The sequence below is a fragment of the Capricornis sumatraensis genome, chromosome 4 (genome assembly GCF_032405125.1).
Source record: "Capricornis sumatraensis isolate serow.1 chromosome 4, serow.2, whole genome shotgun sequence".
NCBI lineage: Eukaryota > Metazoa > Chordata > Mammalia > Artiodactyla > Bovidae > Capricornis > Capricornis sumatraensis.
Window position 1 is genome coordinate 95,536,614 of NC_091072.1, and position 20,346 is coordinate 95,556,959.

General features: G+C 33.0%; 1 protein-coding gene across 4 annotated transcripts in view; it reads right to left on the minus strand.

Moving 5' to 3' along the window:
• Positions 1–20,346, minus strand: part of USP15 (ubiquitin specific peptidase 15) — a 128,551-nt gene that overhangs the window by 21,685 nt on the left and 86,520 nt on the right. For 3 of the 4 annotated variants that reach the window (XM_068971205.1, XM_068971204.1, XM_068971206.1), the window contains one exon: positions 1,006–1,179. In XM_068971205.1, coding sequence (XP_068827306.1) covers positions 1,006–1,179 — 174 coding nt within the window. Of the gene's footprint in view, positions 1–1,005; positions 1,180–7,127; positions 7,232–20,346 lie in introns of those variants that run through there. The other variant, XM_068971207.1, reaches the window with a different exon arrangement.

The following is a 20,346-nucleotide window of genomic DNA, read 5'->3' on the forward strand; positions in this document are numbered from 1 at the left end:
GCTTCTGTGTTTAAAGAGGATAAATCTCATAGAGACAAAAGGAATATTCATGCTCATATATAATTTTTCTAGTCATTGCAGTGCTAAGTATTTTTTTGATGAGACTGAAAAGAAATGTAAAAGAAAAAAGTCAGGTATCAAGGACCTATTTACAATGTAATTTTAAATGAGGACATCTTGTAAAATGAAAATAACTGGAATTATGGATAAAGGCTGAGGAATGATTTGTCTAAAGCAGTTGGTCCAAAGTTTGGAAAGTTAAGGAACAAATGTAGGAGCTTTTCTGCTTTATTGCTATTTATTTTTAAAGAACTAGCATACAGTAATAAAATGTTGCCCAGTTGATTTCCTATAAGAATATCATTTAAGTTGTATAAAAAGTGATTGAAAACTGCTGGGAAGAGCTCCTGAAGGAGGAAATGGCAACCCAATCCAATATTCTTGCCTGGAGAATCCCATGGAGAGAGGAGCCTGGTGGGTTACAGTCCACGGGGTCGCCAAGAGTCAGACATGACTTAGTGACTAAATTACCACCATCACCATACTCAATATTTAGTGTTTGCTTTGCAGACTAATTTCAGTTATTTTTCAAACTTATCACTCTCAAAATAAGAGTTCTTAGAGCTTAATGACATGCTCAAATTTAGTCTTTACCTCTGTATATTTACGTAGGTTTCTTAGAGATATGCTGTATTCCAAAACAATCTGCAAGTGCTCACTGCTGTCTGTCTGTCGTCATTTTGAACCATGCCTGCATTTCTCAACTTTTATTTATTTCCTTTGACATCTCCCAGAACTCTTTTTGGATATTTTAAACTAATTATCTATTTCTGTACCTCACCCTGAAAATTTAATACTTTATTTGCTGCATATCTATTTATATGCTGAGTCCCTCTGGAGGGCCACAAACCACTGTAATAGCTATGATTCTTTGCTCTTTTCCTAAAGACGTCTGTTCTCTTGGGGGTAAAAATGCCTTGATGAAAATGTATTTGAGACACTAACCTTAAAGGCTCTTGGTGTGACATAGCTGAACTTTCCAGACCACATTTGCTTGATCAATTCAGCATAAGATTTAGCTATTTCACCTCTCATTCCTAAGGGATTGTCAAAATTCAGTTCTTCTTGATACTTATCATTCAGGAAATATTCAGTAAGTGGAGGTGTATTGCTCAAACACTGCAAAAAATAAAATATATTTTCAAGTAAAAGAAACCATATATATTAAACATTAAAATGCAGAAACAAAGTGATTATATATATATATATATAGAGAGAGAGAGAGAGAGAAAAATTTACATTGATGGCCTCTTGCACTAATAAGTAACTAATCAAATAAACATTCAAATGATGTACTCAACTATTCATTTCCCAAATTTCAAGTCAATTATTTATAGTAAACAAAAATGCTAATATTTGTTGCTGCAAAACCTACATTAATTTTAACCACAGCAAACTACTGGTTAACTGGAGAGAAGTTCAGAGTTTTTTTTCCTGGCAGAAATTATGGATTGTCTACCCATCCCAGGCATTTGCCAATTAGCCTGCTGCTACTGCTGCTAAGTCGCTTCAGTCGTGTCCGACTCTGTGCGACCCCATAGACGGTAGCCCGTGAGGCTCCCCCACCCCTGGGATTCTCCAGGCAAGAACACTGGAGTGGGTTGCCGTTTCCTTCTCCAATGCATGAAAGTGAGAAGTGAAAGTGAAGTCGCTCAGTCGTGTCTGACTCTTAGCGACCCCATGGACTGCAGCCCACCAGGTTCCTCCGTCCATGGGATTTTCCAGGCAAGAGTGCTGGAGTGGGGTGCCATTGCCTTCTCCGCAATTAGCCTGAGTAGGAGCTAAAAACTGAGATGGAGCACAGGAAGAAATGAACTTTAAAGAGATATTTACTGCTTCCATTGTCAACTCATCAACATGAAAGAGCAGCCTTCTAAGTTTTCCTTTTGGGTCAATCATTTTCTAGAAGGGACAGTACAGATCAGCTGAGTCTGAGAAAACAAACTTCTATTATGTGAACTCTGGCCAATAGTATTCTTACTTCTTCCAGCTCTTATTTAATACAACAACAACCCAATTTTACTTTGTGGCATGATTAAAATTATGAGTAAGTTAATTCTCCAGCTCTGTTCCATTTTGAATAATTTAGAATCTAAAATAAAACAGACAGTGGAAGTACAGTTTTCCCACAATATTTTATCTCAAGCTAAAATAATTTTAAGTTGATAATGCTATATAATGTGACTTCATTTTGAACCCAATATTACTTTCAATTAGATGTCTAGAGCCACTAAGTAGAATATGTAAAGACTGACACAGACATAGAGTCATAGAGGTAACTTTTTGGCTACAGGAAGATATTTGTTTTGGAGCACAGTGACAAAATGCTTTAAGTGAAGCTAGCTCTTTGCAAGTAGTAGAAACCCATTCATAGGAGAGTTCAGAATTTATATTAATGGAAATGAAAGTTTTTCAAAGCTTGCTTACCACTCATAAGAACTAAGTTAAACAGTCTTGGTAACTATGAAAAATTAAGCCTGCTGAGTTTATGCTGATAACCTGGATGTTATAAACTATATGTCATTTACTGTTTGGCTAAAACTTAAGCACATTCAATCTTAAAAATAAATCATGGTGTTATATTTGTGTTTTCAATTAAAAATCAATTTCTGTGTACTCATGTAACCATGATATCTAATTTGGAATTTTCTGTTCAAACTGATAGTCTGGCCCCAACCTCAAGATAAGAGGGAGAACTCTTTATAATATGGAACTTGTTATTACACTATTTTAGACAGTGAAAACAGTATCAACAGTCAAAAAATGTTTGAGGTGGGCTACATAGGCTGTTATTTTCAGCAGCAAAAAATTTTATGTAGAAAACAGGCAGGCTACAGTGTAAGATGCAATTAGGGAAGGATTTTTTTTTTCCTGTACTTTTGGTCCTAACTCCTTTTACATCTCAAACTTTCCTCATCTTACAGGTTTTCTCAGTTTCATTTTCTTTTTATAATATATATTGGTTTTATACCCAGCTTGGAGGTAGGGGCCAGCAACCTAGAATACACCAGGACTACACAAGGCATAAATGCTATCACTCAGTAGTATCATCTGATTTAGTACAAACGGGACCAACACTAAATTGTCAATGAAGCAAAGTGGAGATAAGATAGCATTTACAATTATAAATTAGTTTTCAAATCCTTATATTTGATCAGCTCAGGGTTATAGTAAGAATGTATAATATTCTACTATTGTGTGCAACAATTATATAAAGAAGCTAATGTTTTACCAAACACTTCAAAGAATCAAGTTGTGCAAACATGAATAATTCTTGCAGTTTGCTTTTACTTATTCATAGTTATCATTATCTTGCAAAGAGCTTCCAACTATAATTGAAAAATGTTTAGTTTTCCATCCACAGTGATCTTTCTAAAATTTGTCACTAAAATTTAAGACTTGATTATGTCACTTCCTTGCTACAAATCCTTTAATAGCAATTTCAGATTAAAATTTCAAATTCAAAAAGACAGCACCTATTAAAAACTCCCTGGTCCCTTTTTGACTTTCATTTAATCTACCATCTGTTTTGTAACAGGTCTCTACTCGGATTTTTAGAGAGAACAGTGCTTATTTTCATAGTGACTCATGCCAGTTTGAAACTAATTATAATTAACTGATAACAAACTAAACAAAACACAATGGTTCAGTAAATAATTGCCTGCATTTCCTGTCAAGACATCATAACCAATATATTTATTAAAAATTTTTTTACATTTTTAAAAAATTAGAGGATAACTACTTTACAACATTGTGTTAGCTTCTGCCATACATGAATCAGCCATAGGTACATAACCTATGTATTCTGAGATAAACCTTATTTTTAAATGTGAACTATTAAGTCCTGAATAGTCCCCCCAAAGCATCGTATTTGTTAAAGGTAATGTTTTCAGGAACTCATGACCTTAATTTTTCTAAAAATTTGTACAAATACATACAAATACAGATATTCAATTGTTCTAATACACAGTCCATAATATTTTAAAAACTAAACTGATATCAGATTTTTCTTCCACCTCTTGAAAATACCGTACTTTTCTCCCTCACTTTGAAAATAATGGAGTCATTATATTCTTGAAATAATACAAAAACCAATTATATATTAAAAGTTCTCTTTGGGTATCAATTTCAAGGTACAATTGGAATAGAGCTCAAACAACTAAAATATTTTCATGTTCCAGGTGACAGCAGTATTCAATGCCGTCGCTCTGGCAGAAGAAAAGAAGCCTGTTTCTTAAATCTGCTCATAATACAATTGATTTGTAATTTAGGCAACTCATTACTCAATCTTTTATCATGAGGCTTTCTCAGAAACATGAACACCTTTGACAATTACTAGAAAATTTGATATTGGACTGGCTTCCATTAAGTACAATATTTTAAAGAATAAATTTCATTAGTACAGTAATAAAAACTAGAACCAGAGTTCTAAAGCGTATCTCCCAAAGATTCTTCTGATATAAAAAACACCACTTTCCTATCTGTTTGGAAGTGTTCCAAGATAATTCCTTTCCTAAGGCATATGAATTCCTATATATGTAGACATAGAAAATTTCCTTATTAACTCATAAGATACTTCACTCCAACAACATAATATAGACCAGAAATCATAAAACATATGTTGTGCCTATGTGTATATATCCCTTATTCTCAATACTTTCTAAACTGGAGAAAACAACAACAACCACTCACAAAATTTTCATCCATAATGTACATCATTTTTCTTATTAAAAACTGAGAAGAAAAAAAAAACCACACAAACTCTGAGAATATATATGAATGTATCATAAAAACAAAAAAGGACTATATAAACAATATTAGCATGTTATTTTTATGGCCACTTATGAGTTTTTTTGACATTCTACTAGTCATATGACATGCTGAGCTTCACCTCTATTAAATTCACTTGATTTCAACAGCTTGACACTGACTAAATGCCAATACTTCCATAGTTTAAGAACTAGCTCTTACAATTCACCATCAAAAAATGAGGTCCAAATATAAAGTAATGTGACTAATCATAAAACACATTTATTAAGCCATATTTTGTTTGTATTACAATTGTATCTAGAATCAGTCCTAATATTGCATAGAATTTTGTCAAATACCATTTTAAAGGCAATAATCAGACTGAATAAAAAGATTCTGTATTAGTAGCTTCAATTCTTTTTTTCAGTTCTACCTCTGTTAACTGCTACCAACCCATCTCCCTCCACCCCCCCGCTCACGCGTGCGTGCTCAGTCATGTAACCCCACAGACTGCAGCCTGCCAGGCTCCTCTGTCCATGGAATTTTCCAGGCAAGAATACTGGAGTGGGTTGCCATTTCCTTCTCCAGGGGTAGTTTCAATTCTTGATGCAAAAGAGAAAAAGTAAAAAAACCTACATTAATTAACAGGCAAATGCACTTATTAACTAGGCTAAATACTCCTTTAAACTTTTTATGATCCCTAGGAGAGTTAATAGTGAGCAAAACTGACAAAGGCATTTGAAGATCTAAGTATTAAAAACTAAATTGCATATTTAGTATATGGTAATATGAATATTAAAATTTCATATTTAGTATATAGTAGACTTTTGGCATTCATTAATTTAGCCTGTGTGACTCAGCATCTTCACAGCTGGCTAACTGGAAGGTTCAGGATATAAGCTAGTATGAAAAGATGTTGGTCCAGGAAGAATGATGAGAATGGTATATTATGTGCAAACCAATCATTCTGTGAGCAAATGTATCTGTTCCTCAATGTAACTTTATACTTCTCTATTTGTGCATTTAAAATCAAATTAATATGCATTTAAAATCAAAATTGCATGTAAGAATGTGAATTCTTGCATGTGAATTTGAATTAGGGATCTTATGATATATTTCTTAAAGTATTAAGACTAAGCCTTAGCATGTACTCTTTCCCTTAGTTATTCTTCCCCTGTAAGAAATTCCTACTTATTCTTTAAAACTCATCTCAACATCTCAGTACCTCAAACATAAACTAATGTTCCTTCTTCTGGACTAACTCTATTAACTTGAACTCTTATACTGTCTTTATCCTGAGAGCAGGGTCCATGTCCTATTTATTCACTTTTGTAACTCAGCATCTAGCACAATGCCTGGCACATACCATAATAAAGGTGTGATGAACGAATTAAAAACTTATATGGTAGAGCAGTCCTTACAGAGACTGAGAACAGTGGGAAAACACTTGACTAAGATCTGAATTGCAGCCTGCTATATAACTATAACCTACTCAAAGCTCTACAAGTTAAAAAATAAAAGTCCAAATAATGCCTAAAGAGGGTTTCTTAATGAAGAAAAACTAACTAATGTGAACACTCCAAAAAATAACTATCAAGATAAATCCATATAAGTAAAAGATACGTGAAAGGAAAATATATGGTAATATATTTTCATGAAGACTCTTTCCCTCAAATCAGCCTGGAACTAGACATAATAATTCTTCAGAGAATTATTCTAAATAATCAAATTATCTTATCTGGACATTCTATATGGGTCAATATATACAGACTTTTAACCACTGTCACCATGAACTCTTTTTTAAAAAATGCATATAGTATTCAACTATTTTAAAAAGTATTAATTATCTATGAAAAGCTCTCTGGTTATACATTTCCACCTTTAACCCAACATGCTATAATTGGTGTATTATGTGAAGGCTGATTTTCTCTAATTATTTAAATTTCTTGGAAAGACTGTAATGCTTTTTAAAAATAACTTTTTTTTAAACACAGATGCAAAAACCCTACTGTTCTTATATTACTGTCAAGAAGTTCTTCCATTAAATGTTCTGATCAGTAAGACTGATGTTTCTAGAATTCTCTGAAAAAGTGACTAATGTAAGAGTCTCAATTTTGTATTTCGCTACAATCTTCCAGTTTTTTAAAAAAACTGACCAAGTGACATAAAGTTCTACTATATAACCAAATCTCAAGTCTATAATCAACATATTTTAGGAAATGAATAATTAATAGCCATCCCAATAACTTGTAATGAATCTAGAATTTCCCCAGTACCTGGAAAATAGTCAAAGTAATCCCCTTCAAAAAGAGAAAGTTGTCTTTTGTAATGCTGAATATGAACCACTCCCTTTCTGTTCAGGTGCTCCAGAAGCCCAATTTTCAAGTGATCATGTATGCTCACTATTTTAGTAAACCGGTAACTAGAACAGGAAAGAAAACAAACTTAATTTTTGATTACCTAAAGCCTTTGAGAATTGTGTAACTCATTCTGTAACTGATCAAAATGTAATGCCACTCACAACTCTTAAAGTAGCTACACTTTCAAACTGACCAATGATAAATATAGGAACCCAATCTAAAATGGAAATTATTTTCTTATGATTAAAAAAAAAAAACCTAAAGTAATCCATGGTTAAAGTAATCTGAGAATACCCCCAATAAATTTTTCTGGATTTTAAGATTAGATGGATAAAGAATTTTCAGATTGGTTTGTTTTTGTCATGACAACAGTATAAACATAAAAAGGTACTGTATAACTCCAAAGTATTCTATTAAAACTGGGATACTGGCTCTCATTATGAAAAAAGTAGTGGATAAGACAGAAACGTATGATGTAGACTTTCACAATGAAGACCTACTAATATAAGCCTGCCCCTTCACCATGGAGATTTGAAAAATGAGATTTTTAAGACACCTCATGTTTTATTTTTTGTTATTTTTCTCCTTAGGAAAGGAAAATCTCATTATATTTGAGGGATCAATTTTGAAGTTTCTCTATATATTCTGGGGAAACAAATACAACTAAAGCCATGTTTTGCTTTACATTTCCATTCTCTAAGTTTCCTTTAAAGAACAAATTTGTGTATGTAAAATACAAGTGGATATAATTTTCTTTTTAGTTTTAAAAAACTTTTAAGTATTTTTTTCCCTCTCCCACCTACTTAGTGAAGAGAGAATTGGCATACACTCTACTTAAAATTTTGGAATTTTACATAAAGCAATTTTAAAGGCAGCATTTTTAATTAGACAAAAATATTCTAACATTTTAACATTTACCATTAATCTGGCCACTATGCTTAGGACATGAAAAAATAAAACTTCATTTAAAATCTCTGCTATCACCATTTTCTTCAAATTCTATGGAATCTATTTTTTCACACACTACTTGAATTTAATAATTATTATGAAAACTTAGGAAGTATGATAACTAATGGGAAACCTTTTGGCTAGCAAAGAAATGTCAATGCCTCTTCCCCCTCACCTACAGGACTGAGAAAGAAGAATTCTGTCAGCAAGACTATACTGCTACTTGCAGTGAGCATCTCCTGTAACTACAACTGTCATGCTTAAAAAAGCATGATTATATAAGACTATTAAAAGCTAAAAGTAGAAACTGGATAGAAGATCCACTGGATAGAAGATACCACAGAGATATATTTCAAAACTTTTGGGATAACAATTGTATCAATAAAGATGCTACAAGCTTCAAGTAGTTGCATGATGTTTTAAAACTAATGGACTACAACAGCAATTGTCAAAAAAATTTTTTTTAGTAACAGGTTATATATTGAATGATTTTATGTTTAGATACTCAGTTAAAGCATTCTAAAGCTAAATGATTCTAATAACATTAGTAAATGTTAGTGCAAGTTGTATTTTAGAGGACTAGAGCTTATGAACTCAATTTTAATGTTTAGTAGCTTATCTCCTACTCTGTTTTAATAATTCAGAACTGGCTCATAATAAAATTAATGTCAACATTTTAAGCAAGGAGACTGTCAAAGGTTTTAAGAAGAAACAAACTTTTATAATTTTGTGTGTGTTCAGTCCCTCCCAAACAATATTCAGTAAAGAAACATTTTTGAATAAATGAGCATTAAGAATTGCGTGAGCCATTCACCTTTTAGATCTAGGCACATACAGAAAGGGATAGCAGAATTAAAAAAAAAAAAGCTTCACTGACTTACTACATTCTTTAAGAGAACCACCAAGTCATATACTTCTCTGTATCGTTTTATGGCACTAGGCACATAATTGACAATATTTAAGCTGAGTTGAAACAGAAGTTTAAGAACTATGTGATAACATGAACTATGAAGGTTTCTATTTTCATAATAAAAAAGAACTTAAATTTACTTGATTAATCACTCAACAAATATTAAGAACAGAAGATCATTATTTTAAGAGTCACCAGAAATATAATGTTCTAAAATGATGTTTTCATATCATTCACTGCTAAATCATTAAAGAAACAATTTGCACAGTAGTAAGGGTATGTTTTGACAAGCTGTGATTAACACGGCAGCCCAATTCAAGTGCTATCAAAGTGGTTACATTGGCAGGTCTTTTAAGAACCACATATATACATATATATTACATGTTATAATTCTTTTAAAAATTATTGTGCTCTTTGACATTTAGCTCCAGAAATACCATTAATGTGGTGCAGGTTAAGCAAGTATTTCAGGTAAAGTTTCCTAACTCAGTGTTTTTCAAACCATTTATCTGGAAGGACTAATATTTAAAAAATTTTTCAAATTGTCATAGACTGATATTTTATAAAGTTTATAAAATACAAATGAACCACCAGAAAAATGAAATAAGAAACAACATATGGAAAACAAAGCCCCCCTAACTACTATAAAAGTTTTGGATCACTTATACTTAATTTGTACAGTTATTTTATTGCTGACCAGCACAGTCTCATTCAAACACTGTGAGAAACATTATTGTAATGTACTGAACTATTTTCTGCCATCGTATCAAACATTGGGGATATAAAAGAAAACCAAAGACAGTCTCTAATTGCATGATTCTCACTGTGCAGTAGTTATCTGTCCAGAAGAGACAGAGGAAAAGAGGTATGTGTGCATGTGCGTGTGGGTGTCCATGAGCAAATATGTGGGTGTATGAAAGGCAACTAGGAAGGAGGCGACATTAAATATAAAGAGACCTCAGACTTAATAAATTATTAGAATCTTAACTTTGAGTTAAGGAGCTAGGTAGGGTCCAATTTGGACTTTATCCTTTAGGTGATATGAAATGAGTATTAAGCAAGGAGGTATTTGCATTTAAAAACAATGACACTTTGTACTAAATGAATTAGAAGAGGATAAATGATGAACAGAAAGACGAGTTAGGAACAAAGAAATGAGTTAGATATACTTTTCAACAGTTTACTTAAAAGACACTCAAGTGTTAAAATACTGTACTGGCAGGACAGAAAAGGATAAATACAAGTGATATTTAAGAACGGTAGAATCAACAGATCCTGTGTAAGTCAGGTTTTGACTTAGGTCAATGATTGCACCTATAAGGTAGTATACTAAATAAAAGCATTAAGCTTCTAGGAAATATGTTCAGTCACAGACATACTGAGTTTGAGTTATCTGTAATATTATTTTGGCAGGGATGTCCATCTAATAGTTACATTTTGGAGGAAAACTCAGGAGGGAGAATTATGGTGGAGACAGCTTTGGGATTTGTCAGTTATAAGCAGATGTCAACTAGAGGGGCTACGAAGAGCCTACTGAAACAGGGAGTCAAGAATGACCTTACCAAATATAATTTCTGTGGAGTGGTATAATGGTCACAGTGATGATACAGCAGCAATTGATAGTTACACAATGCTTGTTATGTGCCAAGTACTTCTTAAGGATTTTATCTCCACATAACAGATAAAAAGTTTCTGATCCAAGGTCATACAACTTGTAAAGTTATAGTACTAGGATTTGAAGCAGTCAAATTGCAAAATCCAAGCTTTTACCTATGGTGCTATGTTGCAGCCATGAGGATTACTGAATGGAATATGAGAAAGTAGGGAGAAAGCACAGACCATCCTTTTCAAGGTCAAGGGTACTCCATCTTCCTCCTACCTCATTTTTTAAAAGACTTGACCATGTACATATGCTGAAAGGAAGACAGTGAAGAGGTGAGGTTAAAGGTATAGAACAAACAAGAAATGATTAATGGAACAAGTTTCAAGGAAGGTAAGAAAGGTCTCAGGAAGATGGTAGTATAATTATGATGATATAGATACTTTGATATGGTATTCAATGAATATAAGAGGAATCATAAAGTATATATTAATATTAGGAATTTCCTTATGAACAGTAACATTCTGGTCAAGAACTTGTATTTCTTTTAAGAACAGTTACTGAAAGCTTTCTCTTGGGCAAGGTACATGATGCTTAAAAAAGCCCTGGGCAATTACTGAAGAATTTACACAAAATACCTTAATTTTATACCAAATCTATTTAAAAATATGTGTATTCATTCATATATGCATAATAAATATGCATGTGTATGTATACTGGTGTTTGTGTATGTGTGTCAGCCAATGACTCAGCTTATATTCAAAGCAAAATCTGTCTAAATGAACACAGATCTTTAATTACACATGGGACCTGATTATTAAGCAAAGAGTGATTTTCCAGTAAACCCTTCAAATTCAAATGAATGTCATCTTTGATGCAATTACTTTAGGAGACTATATGTTTGTTTCACTGATACTGTCACTGCTCAAAATATTTTAGGTACTTCTCTTTTTAGAGCTGACAGATGTATGAAAAAGCACTGTTATCTATATAGCATCCAGGAGGTATCAATATGTTTACTGAGTGTATGAGCAATATGTTTTTTGCTATGGTAAAGTAAGATTTCTGATGTAGGGATTTCTATGATAAAAAAAAAGGGTGCTCATGCGAACAAGTATAAGCTCTAATGTTATAGCTATACCTCTGGCACGTCATTGCTATTTTTATCACCAGGTTAACCAAACATAAGTCTTAGTGAATAATGTACTCAATCAAATGAAATCAAGACCCAATTCAACTATCACCTCCTTAGGGAAGCCTCATTTATTTCCCAATAGATCTCTTCTCTTTGCTTCTAAAACAGTTGGCTATAATGCTTTCTATATCACATATTATATCTATTTACATGTTTATCTTATTCACTACATAATGAAATTCTAGAAGATAGGCACTGTCTTTTTCAACTCTGTATTACCAATGTCTAGAACAATGCTTGGCACAGAGTAAGTCTCAATGTATATTTATTGGATTAGCTAAATACATTAGCCACCCAAAACAAGAAGACTAGCCTAGCTGCTCTTAATTTCTTTGACCCTTTTTTCTTTCGACTAGAGATGAACCCAACTGTCTTATTGTATGAACCCAGCCATCTATTTTATGCACTATGTAGCTAAACACTGTTAGAAAGAATTTTAACTGAATAAATTTGTATCATTCTAAATTGATGGTCTTCAATCTCAAATGAGATCTCAGTATTGCCGAGCAATCTTATTTATGCACTTAGCTTATAATATGAGCTCATTCTTTTGGAAGTCATCACAAAATCTAGAAACTACTTGAATCCATAATCCCCTTCTTTTCTCTTGTTGCAATAGTATCTTTCCTCTACTCATATGTTAAACTGTAAGTCTTAGTCCTGGAATCAATTTTTTCACAGATGCCTTCTCTTTACAGATGCTATTACTTCCCTGATTTTAAAACCAGCTACAAACAGCCACATATTTATTTCCAGCCTAAGCCTGTGTCTATATTCCATACTCTTAGAACATCCATCTGTCTATTATGTATCAACTTGGATGCTTCATGGGCATGACAAACTGCATATGCCTAAAATTAACTAATAATCTTCTCCTTACTTCAAACCTACCTCCCCTGTGTCTCTCCTCCCATTGTTATCATTATGTCATCATTATGATGTACAAGCCAGAAGCCAGACACACACTTGTGATTTCCTTTACTTTTCATTACTTTGAATGCCAGCTACATGCCAGACACTGTTTGAGGTAGCAGGGCTATAGCAGTGACTAAAACAAAGTCCCCATGCTCATGGAGCATGAATTGGGAGTAGGGAGAGGCAAACAGACCAAAAAAAAAAAATCATATATATATATATATATATATATAGAGAGAGAGAGAGAGAGAGAGAGAGAGAGAGAGAGCAAATATCAGATGGTCATGCAATGGGAAGGGCAGTCACCACTGTATATAGAGCAAGGAGGGAAACATCTGACTCATATAAGTGTAGAGACCTCAAGCAGGAACATTTGTGGAATATGTGAGGGGGCTAAGAGAGGAGGGAGCAGAGTGAGCATGGAGGAAAGTGGTAGAAAATAAGATAGCAGGAGCCAGATCATTCAGGCCCTTATAGTCTCTTTTAAGAACTGTAGCTTGGTGAAATGAGAAGGCATTTAGTGATATGAACAAGGAGTAACAGGAAATGTTTAAAAAAAAAAACAAAACACAAACCTATTTATTTGGCTGTGCTGGGTCTTAGACGTAGCATGTGGGATAGTTCCCTGAACAGGGATTGATCCCAGGCCCCATGCATTGGGGGCATGGCATCCTAGCCTTTGGACCACCAGGAAAGGCCCTGCTTTAAGTTTAAAATGATCTCTGAAAGTTCATTTTTGAGGATGAATCATAGGGGCTAAGGGTATAAGCAGAGAAATCAGTTAAAAGATAACTACAGTAAACTAGATGAGATGATAGCTGCCTGGAACCTTTAATGCTTTTGTAATGCATTAAAATCCAAATTCCCCCTACATGATCTGACCTTTGCCTATTTCTCTGAACTCATTTTATTACCCCCTCCCCATTTTAAATATTATCCCACAGGTTACTCATCTTTGGTTCCTCAAACTTGCCTGTCTTAGGGGCTTTGCACATGCTGTTGCTCTGTCTGACATCAATTCTCACCTGCCCAACTAACAACTATTCTTTGGTCACCGTTCTAACATTACTTCTGGGGAGCATGACATCCAGTATAAATCAGATGCTCTCCCAGCTCTTGTAATACTCATTGTACCTTCCATGATTTTTTCTCTTTATGATGCTTATCACACTCACAATTTTATGTTTATACTCTATTAGACTAGTAGGGCTTCCCTAGTGGCTCAGACAGTAAAGAATCTGCCTGCATGCAGAAGACCTGAATTTGATCCCTGGGTTGGGAAGATCTCCTGGAGAAGGAAATGGCTACCCACTCCAGTATTACTGCCTAGAGAATTCCATGGATAGAGGAGCCTGGTGGGCTACAGTCCATGGGATCACAAAGAGTCAAACACGACTAAGCAATGATCACTTTCCCCTGCTAGACTACAATTCATGGAAATAGTACTGTTTTGTTCACCACAGCATAGTCAGTGTCTCCCAGAGTAAAAGGCACTTAGTGAGCCTTTGGTGAATATTTGCTGAGTAAATGAATGGATATGCTAAGGCACTTCAGTTGTGTCACTTTGCGACCCCATGGAGTGTAGCCCACCAGGCTCCTCTGCCCATGGGATTCTCCAGGCAAGAATACTGGAGTGGGTTGTCATTTTCTTCTCCAATGAATGGATGACTTAACACTTTTTATTTGAAAAAAATTATACAGCTTGATCCCCTACAATATTCTGGAGATAAAGCACTGAATAACATTTTTTGAAAATCAACTTTATCATTAAAGGAAGATCCATCAGGGATATTCAGAAGAATGAAAGCAATTCTAAAAAGAGTTCTTAAATTATTTCGAACACACCATCAAATATAATCTCCTAGGGAAAGTGTCTGAATCATAAAATAGTAATACTACCTTATGGAAACATTTTGTATTATGGGGATCATATATTCGGCATAAACATAAAAACATTCTTAATGGATGCACAACAATGTGAATATACTTAATACCACTGAACTGTACACTTAAAAGATAGCTGAAATGGTAAATGTTGCTATGTATATGCAACCACAATAAAATAAAAGATTTTAAAAGCACTTCTTACAAGTTGACTAGTATAATTATGAAAGATACATTATCTCAGGATGTCTGAATTAAAACAGACATCCTAATGTCAGCCAGTTTTAACTCATTCATTAACTTGTCTTAGTGAATGACAAGTTAAACTTCCCTTGCCTCAATTTCCTCTTCAGTGAAATAAGGATACTTGATGCCCTAACTCAAAGGTCTCTATGAAGGGAAAAGAACATGACAGTGATAGGAAAAATCATCTTTACTATGCAAAGAAGGGTACTGTTACTATCAGAGGTTGTAGGTTCACTACTGGGCTCTTAATATTTTAATATGAGTTTATGAGCATTAGTAATCTATTTTAAATACTATTATTAATTAAAGCAATGGTTTTTAGTAACCAACTCGCTCACCAAGCATAGTTTAGAAATTATTGTAAAGAAGTGATTGGTAACACTAAGCAAAAGTTTCCATATAGATAGTACTGAAAAAAAAAAAATGAACTAAGTATCCATTATTGGCAAAGCAAAAACACTAATGAAGTTGATCACTGGTAACATGAATTACCACAAACTATTTTTACTCACAAACTGAAATAGAAAGATGATATTAAGTGTGACAGTAGAAGAAAAAAAAATCAAATAGAGAGGGCCTCTTATAATTAATACAGCATAACATTAACTGACTAGAATTTAAATACATACATTAGGACAAACAGGCAAAAGATAAAAAGTCTTTAAGATGTATATAGCATGGCTTTCTCCTTTCTAAGGCTCTGTCCAATAGCTTATATTTTTCCAGTGACTAATAATACCAATTTATAAAATTTAGAACATAAACCTGATATACTTTAGAATATTCTAATCATAATGTGTTGAGTGACATGCATATTTTTAATAAGGGAAAAAAAGTATTTTGGAAAAAGCTGTTGACATCAAAGAAATGAACTGTTTTTGATTGTTAGGTAATACAAATAAATCTGAAACCATTTTGTTTTCTTGCTTCTTTACTATGCAAAGAAGGGTACTTTGGTAACTACTAAAACGGGGTAAGTTTTAGTAGTTACCATTATAAAGACTGACATTTCTTATGTTTCCAGTTACAATTACTTTGAATAATTATTAAAATCAATACAAGATAATTCAGTCATCATATTAATAACTGCTGCTATATGTTAGCACTCCAAGTAATTCTACCTCGTGAGTGTAATGTAAAACAATTCTGTATTAAAATCAGATGTTATTATCTACAACTCCTTGAAATAAGCCTTTCCCTTATAATCTGTACTCATGTCATTTTGTATTCTAGAATTAGGGACTGACAAAACATAATTTATATTAACAGAAACAGAAGCATTAATCCTAGAGAAATGAGTATATTAATTTGGAAGAATGTGAAGAACAGACAAGTAAGATCACTGGTCACAGAAGGCATATTTTCATGATCAGAAATCACCATTAGCCAACTTACACAGGTACAAGGCATTCGATCAGAGATACTGTTTCTGCCCCAGTTATGAAAACTAAATACTTACTGAATTATGCTATATATACTCTTTCCCCTAATAATCTGCCTGACAATTAAGGTTCTCTTTTCCCAGTCCCCTTACTTTTTCTAAAGAGAAGAAATACGTCTCCCTTTCGCTAGTTCAAACAAGGGAGAAGTAAAAACATTGGCATCTGTGATAAGAAAGTGAATGGTTCTAATATAAGTAAGGTTGTTTCCATTTCTTTACCTTTATCAAAATGGAAAGATCTGATTGAGTTGCCATTTGACAAGACGATTACATATATTTTTGATGCTAGTCTGCCATGTAATTTTAGGCACACAGTATGGAAGGAGCTCAAATATAATGAGTTTAATTGCTTGGGTAAAAATCTGCCATAAGAATAGTATTTTTTCATCAGCCACATTCTCAGTTTTTCTGAAGTCATCATTTTCTTCAAAATCCTAAACTATTTAAAAAAATTCTTGTTTCTGTGGTTAGGTGTTTCATTTTTGTGATTGAAAGAAACTATGTTCATTTATTGAACCAAAAGTTCGGTTAATTTGAATAAAAATTAGAAAGTTTCATGTTAAACTGTGTTTCCAAGAATTTGTTCCAATAAATGCAAAAGAAAGCTCAAGGTGAGTATAGAAAAGCATTATACTTAGTTCTGTTCAAAGCTATGAAGTACTCCAACACAGAAATAATAGCTTTAGTAGTGACTTTTTCACAGTTTTGCATTATATGAGAATCTAGTTTCTTAAAAGAATGTTATTTCTGTGTAATATTACTCATTCTCTTTAATTACTCATTTTATTACTCATTCTTTTTAATTACTTCAAAAAAAAGACTTTTCAACTTTCTATATTCTTTGGAAAATTTCTACATTCTTTGGAATTAACAGAATAACTTTTAACCTAACCCAACAGATCATAGGAAAAAGTTGACTTTAAAATCATTTGAAATTCCAACTGACATTTATGACAAAGGATAAAAAATAGGTCCTTATCATCTCTTTTTTCAATTACTTCTTAGTGTCTATTTTAAGAAGCCCTATTACTTTCAGGTAAAGAGTTTGAAAACAACCATCTTACGCCATGCTGCTTTCCAGTGGAAAAGACCATATCACTCCCTTGCTTCAAATCCATCTGAAGAGTTGCTTCTTCCAGGAAGCCAATCATGAGCATCCTACGCCTTGACAATGAAAAAGACAAGGGTTGGAGTGCTCCTGAAATCTACTCAACTAATGCTAATTAAAATTACCTCCAAAAATGCAAATTTAAAAAACTAGACATTTTCTCAATGCAGCAGTATATTAAGGGCACTGAAACACTACTTTGCTACTGGAACACAGTGATGTATGCCTATAATCATAACTACTGAGGGGGCTGAGGCCAGAGATTACCTGAACTCAAGAACTTTAAATTCCGTGCAGACTGATTATTCATGAAAAGTTCTATGCTGTTATATCCCTTGCTTAGTCAGTATGCTTAGGAGAGCTAAGTTAACAAAGCTCAGAAATGGAGATGATAAATATCATTATTGAAATAACTCTAAACAACAACAACAAAATTAAAAGTACATTCAATTTTTCCTTCATTCACTAGGTCCAGACAAAGCAGAATAAGACTTGTAGGAAAGGAGAAAAAATACACACAGGGACTATGGATGGTAGAATTTTCCCACAGTCACTCTGCTTAACTCCTTCAGATAAAAAAAAGATAAAATAATATCAACCTAATGCCTATTCATTTATGATGTGCCAGTCACTATCCTAAGAACTTTATATTCATCAACTCACTTAATCCCCATAAAACTCCTAAGATAAGGGGACTACTGATTTTATTTTCCTCCCGTGAGGAGAAAAATAAGTTGTAGAAATAACTTATACAGGGTAGCACAGCTAATTAGCAGGAGAGATGTTAAACTACTCCTTAGAGTCCTAGGATTCCATGAGCATGCTCCTGGGGACATTAAATAGAAGAAAAGCAGACAGGACTCTGGGCACTTCAACCAACCAAAGCAACTTCACTGTATCTATTTAATTGCTGAGGATACAATTAAAGTTTTCACAGTAATAATTCAAAAAAGATTTTCATGTTAAAAAGCAAAACATCTGAAAATTACAACATCAAGACTATAATCTTAATAGGTCAGGACCTATATCTAAATGTATCTCACATGTTTGACATCTAGCAAATATTAACTAGATAAACAAACTATATAGCAGCACTATACTCATCAGAAAAATTTAACACTTATCCATACCATTAAATCAGAGAAAATCTTGAGTATCAGCATTTTTAAACTGAAGAATAACAATGATAATATTAAATAACACTTAAATTTGTGCTTAGTTTTTAATCACAAATGATCAATTTCATTATCTCAAGGCTACTGATGGGTTAAGCATAACCTATGCCCACATAGAAAAAACAGCAATGCTTTTGCACCCATGTTTTTAAAGATATTATCAACAATTACACTGCCTGAAGTACTAATGTCCACTCATATCTTTTAGAATTACTGAATTAATAAGAGATATTACAATTCAAATTATCAGTAGAAAATTTATTTTATAATATTTATTGAAGTTAATGAACTATCTTTCATTTCACGGAAGTTACAAGGAAACTTAAATGGTGAATTTTCTACTTCAAAGCTGACATCTAAAGCAATTAAAAATTATAGATGCTTTAAGAAAATAAAACTGAAGTACTAGTATTTCTAATTCTGCATGTGGATTAATTTTCAAAAGCAGCAAAAATTAAAACTAATTTTTTCTCTTCCCCAACTTGGAAAGTTTTAACGAGAGTAGTTCTTTAAAATACTTTGCTGAAATTTTCATGAAAAATTTCTCTTTTATGATTATCAGAAAATTACAAACTATCACCCTAACAAACCTCATCCTCACGTCTGTATCTCAGTTGAAATGAAACAAATGGTGAAATATACTAAAGAGAAGTCAGCATTAGGTATACCAGTTTATTGTAATAAAACTGCTTTCAACAGAAGAATAAAGTAGTAAAATGAAGTTTTTACCTTAAATATATACACAAGGGAAGTTCAACAAATGCCAAATCTAGCTCAACATAGTCGATTAGTAGATTTCATTTTAATATTCAATTTTGAGAAACTGAGCTAACCATATGGAGACAACACTAAATAGACTATAACAAAGGCACAGGAAACGAGACTGTAATATTGACTTAGAAGAAATTTAGTTTGAATGTAAGCCAGAGACTCTCTGGCATGAATGATGAGCATGAACACTAATTCTTGTTTTAATGGACTCAAATTTTTGATGCTTATGCAACTAAAATTTTTACAAAAATCCTATTCTTAATCCTTATGAAAAATCACCAAGATTGGTTTTCCATACTAGAATGTTAAAACAAAAACAAAACCCAAAGACCTCAAGATATCAAGCCTCCAGAATTAAAATAATTTTGGTAATGTAAGGATAAGCAGCTGTATAAAAATAAATGTCATTGGCGATATGAGAAAGGGTTTTCTGATACTGATATAACCACTGTTTATATATATAAAACATTTTCCAGAGATGGTGCTAAATATGATTTTTCAGTGATTAGGTATAGTAGTCCAACAGATATAGAAACAAAATGACAATTGTCTGCCCTGTCCCTATCTCAGAAAGCTCAGCACCCATGCACTTTATTATCTAAATTAAACTGTCAGGATAACAATAGTTTTGGCTTGTTCTTTTCAGATGAGTTACCTTTCTCTCTTCCGGAAAATAAAGACAAAATATTTTAAAATTAAATTGTCTAACTAGTGCTAGGATCCTAGAAAAAAAATTTGGATAAAGTGATTCACATTAAAGTATAAGCAGTATTACTCATCAAAGTAGGTTTAAAGGAAAAGTTTATTAAACCTACACAATATCTGCTTGAGCAGACAATTTACTGATTGGCTCACCTTTAAACCAAGATATCTGGAAACTATCAATTTTACACACCCTAGTGCATGTCTTAAAAAAGTTGTTAACTCCTGGTCAAGAGTTATGATGGCTAAATTCTAATTTTTCAAGAATGCTATAAAGACAAT